The sequence below is a fragment of the Petaurus breviceps genome, unplaced genomic scaffold (assembly GCF_028583685.1).
Source record: "Petaurus breviceps papuanus isolate PSGF00001 unplaced genomic scaffold, PetGlider_PUasm1.0 91133, whole genome shotgun sequence".
NCBI lineage: Eukaryota > Metazoa > Chordata > Mammalia > Diprotodontia > Petauridae > Petaurus > Petaurus breviceps.
This window is the reverse complement of record NW_027187419.1, coordinates 88,093,775-88,108,727: the sequence shown is the minus strand read 5'-3', so window position 1 is coordinate 88,108,727 and position 14,953 is coordinate 88,093,775. Positions and strand designations below refer to the sequence as shown.

General features: G+C 39.0%; 1 protein-coding gene across 1 annotated transcript in view; it reads left to right on the top strand.

Moving 5' to 3' along the window:
* DPP4 (dipeptidyl peptidase 4) overlaps nucleotides 1-14,953 on the top strand; it is a 117,490-nt gene that overhangs the window by 20,997 nt on the left and 81,540 nt on the right. Inside the window, exons 3-5 of the mRNA XM_069079802.1 lie at nucleotides 9,733-9,825; nucleotides 10,688-10,779; nucleotides 10,867-10,947. Of these exons, the coding sequence (XP_068935903.1) occupies nucleotides 9,733-9,825; nucleotides 10,688-10,779; nucleotides 10,867-10,947 (266 nt within the window). The remainder of the gene's footprint in view (nucleotides 1-9,732; nucleotides 9,826-10,687; nucleotides 10,780-10,866; nucleotides 10,948-14,953) is intronic.

Sequence of the window (14,953 nt, the reverse complement as noted above, 5' to 3'; positions counted from 1 at the left end):
GCTCATCCTTAATAAATACCATTTATCATTAATAAATGCTCAAATGCAAATAAATGTCTAAGGCTTTTATTAGAGACAAAATAAGTCAAGACTCAATGTGACTAATAGAACAAGGTCTAATTTTTAAAAAATTTTATCATTCCATTGAATTCTACTTACATCCCATTTTATAGAAGTGATTGGAATGGTGACATAAAACTACTTAATCACTTCCCAGTAGAGGTCTTAAATATTGTTCCTTATCCTCCTATGGTATCTATTGTCCATATTTTATCAGAATTCCTATTATAACTCAAGCAGTTGAGAGATTTGCAACATTGCCTTGAAACTTAAAAGATTCTGACTGCTAAATTGTCAGCTATAAGGGTATAAGGCCAGTGAGATGCAGATGCCTTGGTAGCTGCCAGCATTTGCCTTTTTATCATGGTAATACTCTTTGCTGTTTTCAAATATAGTGCTGTCAGTGTTGAAGAAACACTGAGTCATAGAATTTTAAAGGTATATTGGACTTTGAGGTTTGTTTGAGTTAATCCACTCATTTTATTGATAAGATAAGTGAAGGGTAAAGTGACATGCTTATGGTGACACAGCTAATTAGTGGGAAAAGTGGGAGTAGAACCAGAATTTGACTTGACAGTCAAGTAGTCTCTTTGCTATGCTGTGCAAAGTCATTGAAGAGGCTTAGATGGTTCCCTTTGTTCTGACTGGGAAATATCAAGAGGAATGCTGTGCAGACATTATTTTAGCTTTAGTGGCTGTAATGTAATGTCAAGGAAAGGTAACTTCCCAAAGGTTCAGAATACCAGCATAGGTGCTCTCCATTTTATTCAGTGGCAAACCAAGAACTGAGAAGGTCAAAACATGACATCATTCAAAATACAGCATTTCCTGTGTGATTAAATAATCTCCAAGTACTACCCCACCCCTGGACCTTCCATTCATTCAATCAATTACAAAGTCCCTGTTCTAAATACTACTCCACCCCTAGGCTGTACCTTCATTTAGTCCACCACAAAGCCCCTCTTCTCAAATGGAGATTAGTTTCCAATATAAGTAAAGTACATTCATTTTTCAACCATAGAACACAAAAAGGTCAAAAGTTCCCCACCCCTGGATCACAATTGAATCTACCCCAGAGTTACAGCAAGTTTAAGCACAGCACTAAATACCCAAATGGAGGTCTTTTCTTCATCTTGACACGAGGCAGGCAAGGTCTCAGCAATCTTAGTTCCTGGGGAGACAAGGCTTAGCAAGGCCACAAGATACATTGCCAGTCTCTCCATTAATTCATCCTCTGTAGAACAGTCCTAGAACCCCTGAAAACATTAGCAAAACCCTCTCCCAGGATTTCTGTAAACATACAAGAAGAAAATCCTTCTTCAGGGCTTCTGAACCAACAGAAAGGTTCCCAGACCCCTGCAACAACAGCACTGTCCTTCACCAGTGGACAGTATTCACTCTGTCTGCAGGACAGTCTCCAGACCCCTGCAACAACAGCACTGTCCTTCACCAGTGGACAGTATTCACTCTCTGTCTGCAGGACAGTCTCAGGAGCTCTTAGCCAACAGCCAGGTTCCAGGACTTCTTCAACAAAAGGACTGTCTTTCACCAGTGAACAAATCTGGCAAAACAACATCAAAATAGACAAAGTACCAGCAAAACAGCCATGTCTCCTCAGTCCTTGTCAGCTCCGGGGGGAGGTCTCAAAAGTCCAGGGCAATTCAAAGTGGTCCCCAGCAATTCTCTCAGTCTCTCTCTGCCACCATGAGGTGCTGCTTCCAAAAAGTTCTTCTGCCTCTCTCTTGTGTCTCCAAATCTACATCACCAGCTCCTCCCAGTTCAGGACTCTCTTTTTACATCAACAAGTCCATCCCACAGGTGGGATTAACAAGCTCTGGGTTTTAACACAATCAATTTGAAAACCAAGCCAATACAGGGGGATCTTTATGTTCCATTACTATCACAGTGGCTTAGACTGTATTTCAGAGACTAGATTCAAGTTTATACCATGGTATTGAGGGGCTGGGGGAAGAATATTAAAAAAGAATGCTATCTTTGCAAAGACTTCTCTCTTTGTATCAATAGAAAGTTGTTTTTGCTATTTACTGGGTGATGGTGGTGTGTACTTGACAGGAAACTTCCTTAATAACTTGTCAGAATTCTGAGCCAGATGTGTCCAGGATGAGGCATTGTAGTATAATGAATTAGACACTGGATTTGGAATCAGGAGAATTTTGGCTCTGACCACTCACTACTTTCATTTCTGCTCTTGTATTGGCAGGAGAAAATTATGAAACTATGCTATTTGGGTCTACTACCGATTTATGTTACATAATTTCACTTGGACCCATACTACAGTAAGGCATACCTTTTATACTTCCCTATAGCACCTTTTTCAGATCTTTCCTTTTCAAATCTCCCATGGCTTTCCCTACCCTCTTTCTGCCTCATATTTTACTGAAAAAAAAAAAAAAAAAGAGGCTATTTTTCCAAAGAGCATCCTTTTGTCCCTTCTTCCTCATTTCACATTACTCACATTCTTTCCACTACTATTTCTTTCTTCACCTGTCTCACAAGAAGAGGTGGTCCTTGTCCTTGCCAATATTAACCTCTCTTCATGCATAAGTGACCCTATATCAGTCTGTTTTCTCTAGCAATCATTTCTATTCTCTTACTAATCTTCAGTCTTTCCCTTTTTACTGGTTGTTTCTCTACTGCCTACAGATACTGTTTGGTAAAGCCATGGCCAGAAATTTTGGATGTTTTTAAGAATAGCTCCCACAAAATGCATCTACTTTTTTCAGCTAAAAAGTTCACATTGGAGTCAATAAAATAATTTATGTATACAAAAGAGGTCAAGAGTATCAGGAGCATATTGAGGCTGTTACCTTCACAGCCATGGACTAGAGCTCTGCATTCAAGGTGTGTATAAGTGAAGACCACATGACCCCAGACCCAACCTACTTGGCCCTACTAACCATCTAACATGCCTCATTTTCTTTAAGGCCTTTTTTTTTTCTTTCCACTGAGCATCTTTGGAATCGTTCAGTCTGGGAGTAGGGGACTTTGAACCTGAGGTTTCCTTACTCAAGGAAGTATTGGGGCCTAGGAGATCTTTCTCTTTTTTTTTTTAAACTCTTTTTTCCAATTATACATAAACAACTGTTTATGTGTAATAAACATATATAAGTATTTCCTTAACTTTTTTTTAAAATTTTGAATTCCAAGTTCTTTCCCTTCTTCCTTCCTCACCCCTGAGATACAAAGCAATTTTATATAGGTTCTACATGAGCAATCATGCAAAACATTTCTATGTTAATCATGTTGTGAAAGAAAACTTAATTTAAAAAAAGGGTGAAGGATAAAGTGAAAAATAGTATGCTTCAACCTGCATTCCAATTCCATCAGTTCTTTCTCTGAATGTGGACAACATTTTTCATCATGAGTCCTTTGGAATTGGCTTGGATCATTATATTGCTGAGATAATCTGAGTCATTCACAGTTGATCATGGTACAATATTGCTGTTACTGTATACAATGTTCTGGTTCTGCTCACTTTACTTTCCATCAGTTCATATAAGTCTTTCCAAGTTTTTTTGGAAATCATCCTTTTCCTCATTTCTTATAGCACAATAGTATTTCATTGCAATCATATACCACAACTTGTTTAGGCCATTCACCAGTTAATGGGTATCCCCTCAATTTCTAATTCTTAGGCATACCAAAAGAGCTGCTATAAATAATTTTGTACAATATGTCTAGGAGGTCTTTTCTTAGGGACTCTTGTTACCTGTGGGGCTGTGGAAAAGGGTTACTAGTAAACTCTTCCAAGACAGAAACTGCATCACTTGATATTTGTATCTCTAGCTCCTAATGTAATGCCTAGAATATTAATGCTTGTCTATAAATGTCATTTAGTGAGATCTGCGTCTGTTACCATCACTCAGCATTGTCTAATGTTACAGATGAGCTGCATTAGGATGTGAAGTGTGTAAATTCATTTTAAAGTTTATTAATTTTGATAAGTATAATAGACTGTTTTACTCCAAACCTATTATTTCATTGCATTTTAACAAAATTGAGTGACAAAGTTACAACATTATTAATTACATTTGAGTAAAATATGAGCTAAGTCAATTATGTATTTTGTCTTTTTAAAAATATAGGAATTATGGCATTTTTTTGTGAAAAAGTAGATAAGCTTCATATGTGAAGTTTGACAATCATTGAATTTAAAGTTTTTTCTTCTGTTCTTTTGGGGAAATTTTCACTTTGCTAAGGCTCTGGAAATTGAATTCAAACTATGTTGCTGATTCCATTTGCATAATAAACACTGGACTGATATATTGATAAGGCTGAAGACTAATGAAAAGTGTAAAAGCACTCAAAGCCTTCCATCATCTGCTAATGTAGCAATTTGCTTTACTTGCCAGCCCTGAAAAGTGACAAGTAGACAAGGAAGAAGAAATGAGAACTGCTTTAAGAGACTTGAAATATGATGTCAACTTGGCACCAAATTTCAGTCTGTGAAGAGGTCATGACTTGCAATTGGCATAGACATCACAACCATGTTCTTCAGAAGTTTTACAAATAATCTCCCACTTTCCAGCGTGATCAAAGAGCAAGGCAAAAATGAGCATTGTGTGTTTTGTTGTAATACTTAAAGTGATTCAGCACTGCTTGGGTTTCTGTAGATGAAAGATTACAGGAAAGCTAAAGTTAGCCTCTTACAAAGCAGAATAGAAAGGAATTTTATAAGAATGTAGCTCATCAGTTTAAACTAGGGCAGTAATATGGCTATTGACAACTGGGAAGCAGCAGTGTGGAGATGAAAACATTTCCCCTAGTTGGTCCTCAGTTGCTGCATCTATAAAATTAGGACCTTAGATTAGATATTTAGTAGTTTTCCTTGCTATTGTTACTCTGTCATTTTTTATTCATGCCTTAATCTTTGTGACCCCATTTAGGATTTTCTTGGCAAAGGTACTGGAGTGGTTTTTTATAGATGAGAAAACTGAGGCAAATAGGGTTAAGTGATTTGCCCAGAGTCACACAGTTAGTTAAGTGCCTGAGGCTGGATCTGAACTGAGAAGTCTTCCCGACTTCAGACCTGACAATCTAGCTGCTCTCAATTCTAGATCTCATATTTTTCTATACTTTGGTCTATGACTTTCCTTATATTCAGCAATAGAAAGAAAATTGCATATCTTGAGCCTGCATCAGAAGTTTTAACCTTTGATGGTGAAAGGGCAGAGTCCTAGACCCCTTTCTTCTAGGAGGCATATGATTTAATCTTGAGAGCTTGTGCATTCATTTGGGGTCTCTCCTGGGAACATCTGCATTTGGGTCATTTCTAGAGGGCTCTAACCTGTCACACAAACATCAGGCTTCCACACCTGGCACTCAGAATAAGGTTATCAACATTATAAATTGTCAAGAAAACATTTTGTGAAGATGACTGAGTAGAAGGAAGATGTATAGCCCAGTTCCTCCAACACATTTCTTCCACAGAGACTTAAGTATACTAGACTAAGTCTTGACCAGGAAATTTAAGGGAAAAAATCTTAGTAAGTCAATTTTCCAGCCCAAGTTGGCATAGATAGGTGTAATGTAATGCCAAGCAAAGGCAACTTCCCAAGGTTCAAAATACCAGCATAGGTGCTCTCCATTTTATTCAGTGACCAACCAAGAACAGAGAAGATCAAAACATGACATCATTCAAAATACAGCATTTACTAAGTGTGATTAAATAATCTCCAAGTACTACCCCACCCCAGGACCTTCCATTCATTCAATCAATTACAAAGTCCCTGTTCTAAATACTTCTCCACCCCTAGGCTATACCTTCATTTGGTCCACCACAAAACCCCTCTTCTCAAATGGAGATTAGTTTCCAAACATAGGTAAAGTACCTTCATTTGTCAATCACAGAGCACAATAAGGTCAAAAGTTCCCCACCCCTGGATCACAATTGAATCTACCCCAGAGTTACATCAAGTTTAAACACAGCACTTAATACCCAAATGGAGGTCTTTTCTTCATCTCCACAGACACGACAGACACGAGGCAAGTTCTCAGCAATCTTAGTTCCTAGGGAGACAAGGCTTAGCAAAGCCATAAGATACATTGCCAGTCCCTTCATGAATTTATCCTCTGTCTGTAGAACAGTCCTAGAACCCCTGAACACATTAGCAAAGCCCTCTCCCAGGATTTCTGTAAACATACAAGAAGAAAATCCTTCTTCAGGGCTTCTGAACCAACAGAAAGGCTCCCAGACCCCTGCAACAACAGCACTGTCCTTCACCAGTGGACAGTATTCACTCTGTCTGCAGGACAGTCTCCAGACCCCTGCAACAACAGCACTGTCCTTCACCAGTGGGCAGTATTCATTCTGTCTGCAGGACAGTCTCCAGACCCCTGCAACAACAGCACTGTCCTTCACCAGTGGACAGTATTCACTCTCTGTCTGCAGGACAGTCTCAGGGCTTCTTAGTGAACAGCCAGGTTCCAGGACTTCTTCAACAAAAGGACTGTCTTTCACCAGTGGACAAATCTGGCAAAAGAACATCAAAACAGACAGACAAAGTACCAGCAAAACAGCCATGTCTCCTCAGTCCTTGGCAGCTCAGGGGGCAGGTCTCAAAAGTCCAGGGCAATTCAAAGCGGCCACCAGCAATTCTCTTAGTCTCTCTCTCCACGTGGTGCTGCTTCCAAAAAAAAGATCTTCCGCCTCTCCCTTGTCTCTCCAAATCTACGTCACCAGCTCCTCCCAGTTCAGGACTTTCTTTTCACATCAACAAGTCCATCCCACAGGTGGGATTAACAAACTCTGGGTTTTAACACAATCAATTTGAAAACCAAGCCAATACAGGGGAATCTTTAATTGCCATTACTATCACAATAGGCAGACAGGTTTACAGACACTGATGACTTGGGCTGGTCAGGATCATGCAGTTGCAGAGTATTCCAGCAATCAAGAACTGAAAGATTTAAACCCAGGGCCAAGATGAGGTCCTAGGCCCATTCAGAGAGAGGTCCCTGTGTAACTCTCACTTAAATCCAAATCATGCACAGGTCAGGACATCTCCTATGATGTCACTGATCTTCTTCAAAGGATACACTACAGTTCTGAATCTTGTGGACTGTATAGGTCCAGGAGAGGGGATTTTTTTCTGGTGACCCTATCCTTCTCCACTTGGAAAAAGAGGATTTCAGTGTTGACAGTCAGAATCACATTGATTACATAGGCCTCTAGAAGAGGGAAAACAGAACAAAAACTTTTCTTTGCCCTAGAAGTTCAGAATTTTGGCTATAAATATTACTGGGGGTTTTCATTTTTTTTTTTTTTTTTCAGGAATTGACCGTTGGACCTTGTTTCTCTATTTTATGCACTGGTTCTAAGAGATCTGGAAAGTTTTCTTTTATGATTTCTTGAAATATGATGTCTAGACTCTTTTTTTGGTCATGGCTTTCAGGTAGTCCAGTGATTCTTAAATTCTCTGCCCTTTATCTGTTTTCCAAGTGTTTTGTTTTTGCTGAGATAGCCTATATTTTCTTCTTATTTTTCTCCCTCTTTTTTGTCTTTTGACTTAGTTCTTGTTATCCCATGAAGTCATTACTTTCTATTTGGTCAGTTCTAATTATCAGGGAATATTTTCCCCCTGGATAAGGTTTTGTACTTCTTGATCCAAGTTGTTAATTCTCTTACCAAATCTTTCTTCCATAGTTCTCAATCTTTTCACATTCTTTCCTCTAGCATTATCATTTGGTTTTTAAAATTCTTCTAGTGTTATCATTTGATTTTTAAAACCATTTTTTAGCTTCTTTAATCTCTTGCTTTTTTTCTTCCAGGAATTTTGTTTTCCTTTGAGGCTTTGCCTACAGATGTTTTAGAGTCATTCTCTTCTGAATTTCTATCTTTGGCCTCCTGTCACAATAATAGCCTCTTCACTGGTGGAATTCTTATGCTTGCTTGCTTGTTTGCTAGTTAGTGCTTATAGCTAGCTTACCTTTTGATTTTGGAATTTGTGTTAGGCCTGGGCTCTGTGCACTTCTATGGAGGAGGGGAGGAGATGATATTTGGGCTATTTTCTTGGGTCCTTATTCTGTTTTCCTGGGGTATTGAGTGTTGTGTTATTCCAGAATGAAGGGGATCAGGTAAAAGAGTTAGTCTTCATAAAGATGACCCATCTTCCTCTGAGGTGGAAGAATTGGGAAGACGAAAACAGAGACATTTAGAAGATAGAAATATACCCTGTCCATCCATTGTGAACACAATGCATAAAATGCCAGTTCTAGAATCAAGAGGATCTGGGTTCAAATCCAGGCTCACACTAGCTGTGTGACTTTGGCAAGTCTCTTAACCTCTGTATGCTTCATTTTCTTCATCTGTAAAATGGGGATAATAATAGCACCTGCCTCCCAAGGTTTTTGTGAGAATTAAACGAGATAACATAATATTTGTGCTTAGCACATAGTAAGTGATGTTTAAATATTAGTTGTATTGTTAACTATCCATCAGGAAAGATGGAAGAAAATAAAATTCATTTTAGAATAGCCATTCTCTTAAAATTGTGCTGGGCAGTTAGCAAGATCAATAAGAAAAGATTACTGAACAAGTATGAAGACTCATTGAGGTTTGTCAGTTTGACTTTGTAGTGGATCAGATTAGTTTAACTCTTTGACCCAAAGACAGGAATGAAAAACTTGTAGTGGGGGTGATCTGGGTTTGAGGATTCACACAAAGGATGGAGTAGAAGGTTAAGGAAGCAAGGGAGGGCTGGAGTTTGAGGACTGTATCTGAGTGGTGTGAAGTGGACTGAATCAATGGAAAGAGGCAAAATAATTAAGTTACAGTGAGGGTGAACTTTTTCAGGGGTGGGGGAGGAAGCACAGGTGAAAAGTAAGGCAGTTGTAATCAGAAAGGGGAAGCACCAAGTTGAATTCTTGAAGGGTTAATAGCTATGTGTATTGATGAGGTTCAGAGTTTGATTGTGTTCTTTTTTTTAATTTGCTTTTTGGAGGGGGGAAGGTAAGGCAGTTGGGGTTAAGTGACTTGGCCAAGGTCACATGGCTAGTATTTTGTGTTAAGTGTCTGAGACCTGATTTGAACTCAGGTCCTCCTGACTCCAGGGCCAGTACTCAATTCACTGTACCACCTAGCTGCCCTGATTGCGCTCTTTTAGCACAATATAAAAGGGGACGTATGGGCCTCTGGTCTTTAAAGAGGACCTTTGGACCTGCCTAAAAAATATTCACCAGCTCAAGAAAGCCTCCCATACATGCATGCACATACAATAACAGTGACAAATTCATCCTTACTACAGTATTTCAGTCTCTTTTTTTTTAAACTTTGTTTTATTATCATACTTGGGGATTTTTGTTGTTGTTGTTTTTGCTTCATATTTGTGTTTTCATTGGTGGTAGGGAATTTATGGTGAGGAAACAATACAAATCTTTTTTTTCTTTTTTTGGGGGGCAACTTAGAGTCCTGGAGAGTTGTCTGGGGCACTAGAAATTTTAGTAACTTGCCCAAGGTCATCAAGTACATGACAGTGATGATACTCAAACCCTGGTCTTCCTCATCCCAAGGCTAGCTGTCTGCTTCTCGTGTGATAGTTAAGCTATATTTTTTTTTTGAGAAATTGGCTTAGTTTCTCCCTTGAAAATTAATTATTTGAAACATGAGTTTTCGACACCTTACAAAAACATTTGTTTCCTTTTTAATAACAGAAGTTGAAGATGACCATCGGAAAACCTATTCGTTGGATGATTATTTAAAAAACACTTACAGAATAAAGACCTACAGTTTAAGATGGATTTCAGGTAAACATTTCTTCTCTTTTTCAAAAATTCCTTCTTGCTTCCAAAATTACTTGTTTATAAGGGAGATGCCCTGGAGGAATGTTTAAAATATCAAGATACCATTCCTGTTTTTCAGGATTTTGCAACACTATGGTGGATTATTTGCCCTAGACAAAAGAGTAAAGTAGAGAGGGTGAAAGAAATAATGGGAAAATCTACAAGCTATTAAGTTAATAAAAATAAGAAGGAAGGATCAAGCTGTATGGAAGTTTTGAATTAGGACTAGACCTCTGGTTTCATTGAGTTGGGAGCACTAGATAAGCATATTTTAACTTGCTTATACACTTACAGTCTTAGAGAACTATCTAGAGCACTTAGATGTGAAGTGTCTTGCTTAGGACCACCCAACAGGTACAATCAGGCAGACCTTGAACTCAGGTTTTCCTGGAAAAAAAATAAAAGTGGGGGCCTTCATAAAATGGACTTACTTTAAGGAATTATATTAACAAGCCCAGGTGAACCTGCTCATAAATATATTACCCATTTAGTGTTTCCCCACTTAAACATTTTTCTTAATTCTACAAAAGAGAGGCAGTGGATAGAGAGTTAGCCTTAGAGCCAGCCTGAAGTGGGTTCATATCCCACCTTTGATACATATTGGCTTTGTTATCCTGGGCAAGACACTTAGTCTAAGTACTCCAGGCAGCTTTCTCAGGCTAAATTGAAGAGAAGGTACTTGCAGGAAAAAAAATTCTACAGGAAAAAAAAAAAGTTACAGTTAAGAACTCCTTCCTTAATCTTAGGTCTTTGTTTGAGATGTTAATTTACTGTGTGCTAAATAAGTTATAAGTGACATGAAACCTCATTTACTTTCTCTCTTTAGATACTGAATATCTTCATAAAAGAGAAAACAATGTCATGGTGTTTAATGTTGAATTGGGAACTAGTTATATTCTCGTGGATAACAGCACCACGGTATGCTTAACCATATAGTTGTTTCATACATTGGAGAAATATTACTACTATTACAACTTCCTGAATTTATTTTTTCTTTGTTGGCAGGATAAATTGGGATATTTAATAACTGATTATTATGTCTCTCCTGATCGTCAGTTTGTGCTTTTTGAGCATGATTACAATGAGGTAATGAATTTCTTTTAATATTTGATGAATCTTAGAATTGGGCATTCATTTGACACTATCTCTGAATCTTTAGGTAATGAGTGCAGGTGTTGTTATTTACAATAGGCAGTGAAATATTAATTTCACGATAAAGGGGGGAAAGGCCAGTTGAACAGTAAAAGTGAAGTTTTTCTGATTCTTTTATATATTCTGCTGAGTTCCACAGTAGGTTAATAGCATATAGCAGCCTGTGTTGATGCTTCTGTCCTCAGCTAATGAATTGTATATAGTTCAGGGATATTTAGACTCCACAGTAAGGACTTTTTAAGGGATTTTTAAAAAAAGTTATTTGAAAAGCAATTGTAGGAAAAAATTTTTTTAGCAGTAGTGAAATTTAACATTTCTAGAATCAACAGTTGTAATGAAAAATTGTTTCTTTGACAAATATTTATTGAGTATCTATGGGATTTCAAGGAGCTGTGGGATATAACTTGAGATGACTAGATATGCCCTTAAGGAGCTCATAGCCTAGTAAGTGAAATAAATCATTTATCTGAGCAACTGTACCATGAGAATTGATGTTTTAAGTGCCCTAAGAGATGTTCTTTAAGAGCTCAGAGTCATAGGCTTTAGTTTGGTTAAGGGGAGAGGGGGGAGGCCTGGTGCTCAGAAGAGAATTTATAGAGGAGGTAACTTTAAAGATCTGATAAGATTTAGACCAGGGAGACAAAGTGGGGAAAGAGGATGGGAAAGGAAGGAGGGGAAGCATGGTAGAAACAAGGGAATGATGCGACAGGAGCATCAAAGAGGGAATACCCAGGATGTCTTCAAAGAACAGTATGATGAGAACATAGGATGAGTAAAAAGTAGTAGTAGCAGATAAGGCTGGGTTAGAGCTACTTATGTAGAGCCTTGAATGCCAGGCTAGTGAATGAGAAACTACTGAAGGTTATGAGGGAGAGGGGAATGTCATCAAACTTGTGCTTTAAAGAACTTAATCTGGATGGTGTGTAGGATAGATGGGAAATGGGCAGTGGGGTGCTAGAGCAGCTGCCCAGTAACAGTCCTCATGTCGAGTCCATTAAGGAACACTTGCTTAGGGGAGACTTGCTTATAGGAAGGCTTTCATACCTTTTGCTAATTTCTTTTTCTTATTCTTTTTTGGAGGGGAGAGGGCAGTGCAGTTGGGGTTAAGTGACTTGCCCAAGGTCACAGGGCTATTAGGTGTTAAGTGTCTAAGGCCAGATTTGAACTTAGGTCCTCTTATTCGGTGCTCTATTCACGGAGCCACCTAGCTGGCCCAACCTTTTGCTAATTTCTAATTAGGTACTGAGTCATGAGGGGTATGATGTCTTTTGGCTTTGAGAAATGTATATATACTCTGAGTTGGTATTTTGCTTTGGGGGCTCGCTTATGAGAAGGATCTTGTGATTCTCTGGTTGAGATTCTGAGTATCCCTATGTTCAGAGCTCCCCAATTGCTCAGATGTAAAGGCTTTCTCGATCCAGGGATGTATGCAAGGTGTATAGTGGATTCAGGCAATCATAGCCCTGTCTCTTGGTCTTTATTTCTCTACTTGTGTTTACTGTGTATTTTCTTTTTTTTTTTCCAAATGCTTTATTAACTTCTGATTTACATCATTCATTTCCACCAGATTTTGAGTTACAAATTTTCTCCCCATTTTTTCCCCTACCCACTGCCCCAAAATAGCAATCCCACAGGATATCCCCTCCTCCAATCTGCTCTCTCCCATATTTTCTCCCATACCACTTTTGACTTTTCCAGTGGATCTCTATGCCCCAGTGCCTGTATATCTTATTTCCCAATTACATGTAAAATAGTATTAATAATAGCATATATATATATGTATTTTTTTAAATATTTGATTTTAAAACTTTGAATTCCAGATTCATTCCCTTCCTCCCTTGTCACCCACCCCCACTGGGAAGATAAGCAGTTCAGCGTAGATTGTACATGTGTGGCTAATGAAAAACAATAACGTTGTAGATATGTTGTAGAAGACTGACTACATTTCCCTCCGTCCTATCCCACCTCCCACTAGCTCTATTCTCTACCTTGATCCTGTCCTTTTTCAAAAGTGGGTGCTTCCAACTTCCCTTCCCCCCAGCCTGCCCTCCCTTCATCCCCCATCTCATCCCCTTCCCCCCCACTCTCCTGGAGGGTGAGATACCCTATTTAGTGTGTATTTCATTCCCTCCCTAAGCCAAATTCAATGGGAATAAGGTTGACTCATTCCCTTTTGCCTTCCTATTCTTCCCCTCCATTGTAACCATCTTCCCTTGCCTCTTCTGTATGAGATAGTTTACCCCAATCTGTCTCTCCTCATCTCCTCTCTTTATATTCCTCTCACCTCTTAATTTCACCTTTTAAGTATCATCCCTTCTGGTTAAATTGGTCCTGTGCCCTCTATCTATGTATACCTGTAAACATGTATACACACATTCACATATGTATTCATATGCCCATATACCCTCATATATAGACATATATATATTTCTATTCCCTTCAACTACTGAGAAAAGTTTCATAAGTTACAATTATTGTTTTACCATGTAGGAATGTTAATAGTTCAACTTTGACAAGTTCCTTATGATTTCTTTTCCCTGTTTACCTTCTCATGTCTCTTGCTTCTTGTATCTGAATGTCAAATTTTCTATTCAACTCTGGTTTTTTCATCAAGAATGCTTGAAAGTCTTCTATTCCACTGAATGACCATATTTTCCCTTGGAACATGATACTCAGTTTTGCTGGGTAGGTGACTTTTGGTTTTAATGCCAGCGCCTTTGACCTCCGGAATATCATATTCCAAGCCCTTTGATCCCTCAGTGCAGAAGCTACCGGATCCTGGGTTATCCTGATTTTGTTTCCACAATATTCAAATTGTTTCTTCTTGGCTGCTTGTAATATCCTCTCCTTAATCTGGGAATTCTGGAACCTGCCTATAGCATTCCTAGGAGTTTTCTTTTTGGGATCTTTTTCAGGAGGTGATTGGTAGAATCTTTCAACCTGTCTTTTGCCCTCTGGTTCTAAAACATCAGGGCAGTTTTCTTTGAGAACTTCCTGGAGGATGATTTCTAGGTTCTTACTTTGATCATGGCTTTCAGGTAGTCCAATAATTTTTAAATCTCTCTCCTGGATCTATTTTCCAGGTCAGTGGCTTTTCCCATGAGTTATTTCATATTGCCTTCCTGTTCTTTCATTTGTTGGATCTGTTTAACAGCATCTTGATTTCTCATAAAGTTATTAGCTTCCGTTTGCTCCAGTCTAATTCTGAAGCAATGATTCTCCTCATTGAGCTTTTGAGATTCTTTTTCCATCTGGCAAATTTGGCTTTTTAAGGCATTCTTCTCCTCATTGCCTTTTTGAGCCTCTTTTCCATTTGAGTTAGTCTGTTTTTTAAGGTGTTATTTTCCTCCGTCAGGCTGTTGATTCTCATTTCATAATTTTCTTGCATTGTTCTCATTTCTCTTCCCAATTTTTCCTCCACTTCTCTTATCTGCTTCTTAAGGTCTTCTATGGCCTGTAACCAGCTCGTATTTTCCTTTGAAGCTTTTGGTGCAGGAGTTCTGATTAAACTGTCTTCCATGCTTTGCTCCTTTTTGTCCCCAAAATAGGAGCGTAATGTTGGAATCTTCTGTCTGCTTTGTTTCCTTTGCCTGGTCATGTTGCCCCTCAGTCACTTGACCCCTGGGCTTTTTGCCGCAGTAGGACTCTGCCACCAGACAGGGGAGTTTTCATCCAAAACGCTGGGGTTTTCTCAGCTGCCGGAGGTATTAGATGGGTGCCCTCTCTGAGGTCTCCACACACTCTGGCAAGCTGGACACACACCCCAGGACCTCCACCCTAGACTGCAATCCAGATCCAAGAAGGTTAAAGCAAGAGCGATTACCCCTCAGACTGGTGCTTGGTACCCCTACACTATGCAGGCCAGGAGCTGAAGCTGCCACGTGGAGCTGGCTGGCTGTGCTGGCCTGCTCAGCAGCCTCTCCCCCCCCCCCCCCCCCCC